Genomic DNA, 1,400 nt, shown 5'->3' with positions numbered 1-1,400 from the left:
TTTGGGGTCAACAACCGGAGGTTCTTGGTTTTGGGGTCAACAACCGGAGGTTCTTGGTTTTGGGGTCAACAACTGGAGGTTCTTGTTTTGGGGTCAACAACCGGAGGTTCTTGGAGTTGGGGTCAACAACCGGAGGTTCTTGGAGTTGGGGGTCAACAACTGGAGGTTCTTGGTTTTGGGGTCAACAACCGGAGGTTCTTGGAGTAGGGGGTCAACAACCGGAGGTTCTTGGTTTTGGGGTCAACAACCAGTGGTTCTTGGTTTTGGGGTCAACAACTGGAGGTTCTTGGTTTTGGGGTCAACAACTAGTGGTTCTTGGTTTTGGGGTCAACAACTGGAGGTTCTTGGTTTTGGGGTCAACAACCAGGGGTTTTTGGAGTTGGGGTCAACAACTGGAGGTTCTTGGTTTTGGGGTCAACAACCAGGGGTTTTTGGAGTTGGGGTCAACAACTGGAGTTTCTTGGTTTTGGGGTCAACAACTGGAGTTTCTTGGTTTTGGGGTCAACAACCGGAGGTTCTTGGTTTTGGGGTCAACAACCGGAGGTTCTTGGAGTTGGGGTCAACAACCGGAGGTTCTCGGGGTTCCTGGCTGGTTTGTAAATTGTAAAAACAGTTCTGCTACAGTTTCAGTCTTCTAACTTTAGCTCAGGTTCCAGCTGAGTGGATCCTTTCAAACACAAATCATAGTGGACCCCACCAGAACCAGAACCCAGATGTGTGTTTGACAGAGCAGACCACACAGGACAGAGGTTAAATTTTTAAATCTTTATTATAAACTTTATCAAACATTTGAGCCCTCGGTCTGATGGAAATGTTTCTTTTTTAAACAAAATCTAGTCCAGACTGGTTGTGTTGTAACATTTATTAAGAACCCATCTGTCAGCCAGGAACAGAAACATGTCCAGTGGGCTGACCTTCAGGACACAGCAGAGGAAGAGGAGGGTACAGCTGTCAGTAAAATGTTCTCCAGGGTCACCTGAGGGTCGATGTAACGGATCAGCTGGCTGCTGAAGCCTTTGGTCTTCAGGAAGTCACGTCTGCCCTCGTCAATCAACAGCTTACAGAGACGTCCCACCTGCTGCCGCTCACCTGCTGAGGACCACCTGGACACAGGGGGACAGACAGGTACTGCCTCTCAACCCAACATGTTTTTCTGTCCTGTGTCGGGCTCCCCAAAGAGGACAGAAACATTTCCACTTGTCTTTGACTCTGGTTTTAAAGAAAGGAAAAAATCCTTTCTTAAAAGATTTATTTTCTTTTCTTTAATAAACAAAATAATAATGTTCTTCATGTTTTTGATTTATTTCTGACCCGTCACATGGAAACAAGGATTCAGTCTAAAAGATGTATCAGGAGAAAAAGGCAAATTTAGTGTTTTGACTAAAATGTTAACAAAAATT

The 1,400-nt window shown here is 45.4% G+C and overlaps 1 protein-coding gene across 3 annotated transcripts in view; it reads right to left on the bottom strand.

Moving 5' to 3' along the window:
• Nucleotides 1-750: 750 nt before the first annotated feature.
• Nucleotides 751-1,400, bottom strand: part of trmt13 (tRNA methyltransferase 13 homolog) — a gene marked incomplete at its 5' end in the record, with an annotated part of 4,947 nt that continues 4,297 nt past the window's right edge. For all 3 annotated transcript variants that reach the window (XM_014011468.1, XM_014011469.1, XM_014011470.1), the window contains 1 exon segment: nucleotides 751-1,103. In XM_014011468.1, the coding sequence (XP_013866922.1) occupies nucleotides 917-1,103 (187 nt within the window).

This window comes from Austrofundulus limnaeus, unplaced genomic scaffold (genome assembly GCF_001266775.1).
Source record: "Austrofundulus limnaeus strain Quisiro unplaced genomic scaffold, Austrofundulus_limnaeus-1.0 Scaffold81, whole genome shotgun sequence".
NCBI lineage: Eukaryota > Metazoa > Chordata > Actinopteri > Cyprinodontiformes > Rivulidae > Austrofundulus > Austrofundulus limnaeus.
The sequence above is the reverse complement of the archived record's forward strand: the minus strand, read 5'-3'. Positions and strand labels throughout refer to the sequence as shown.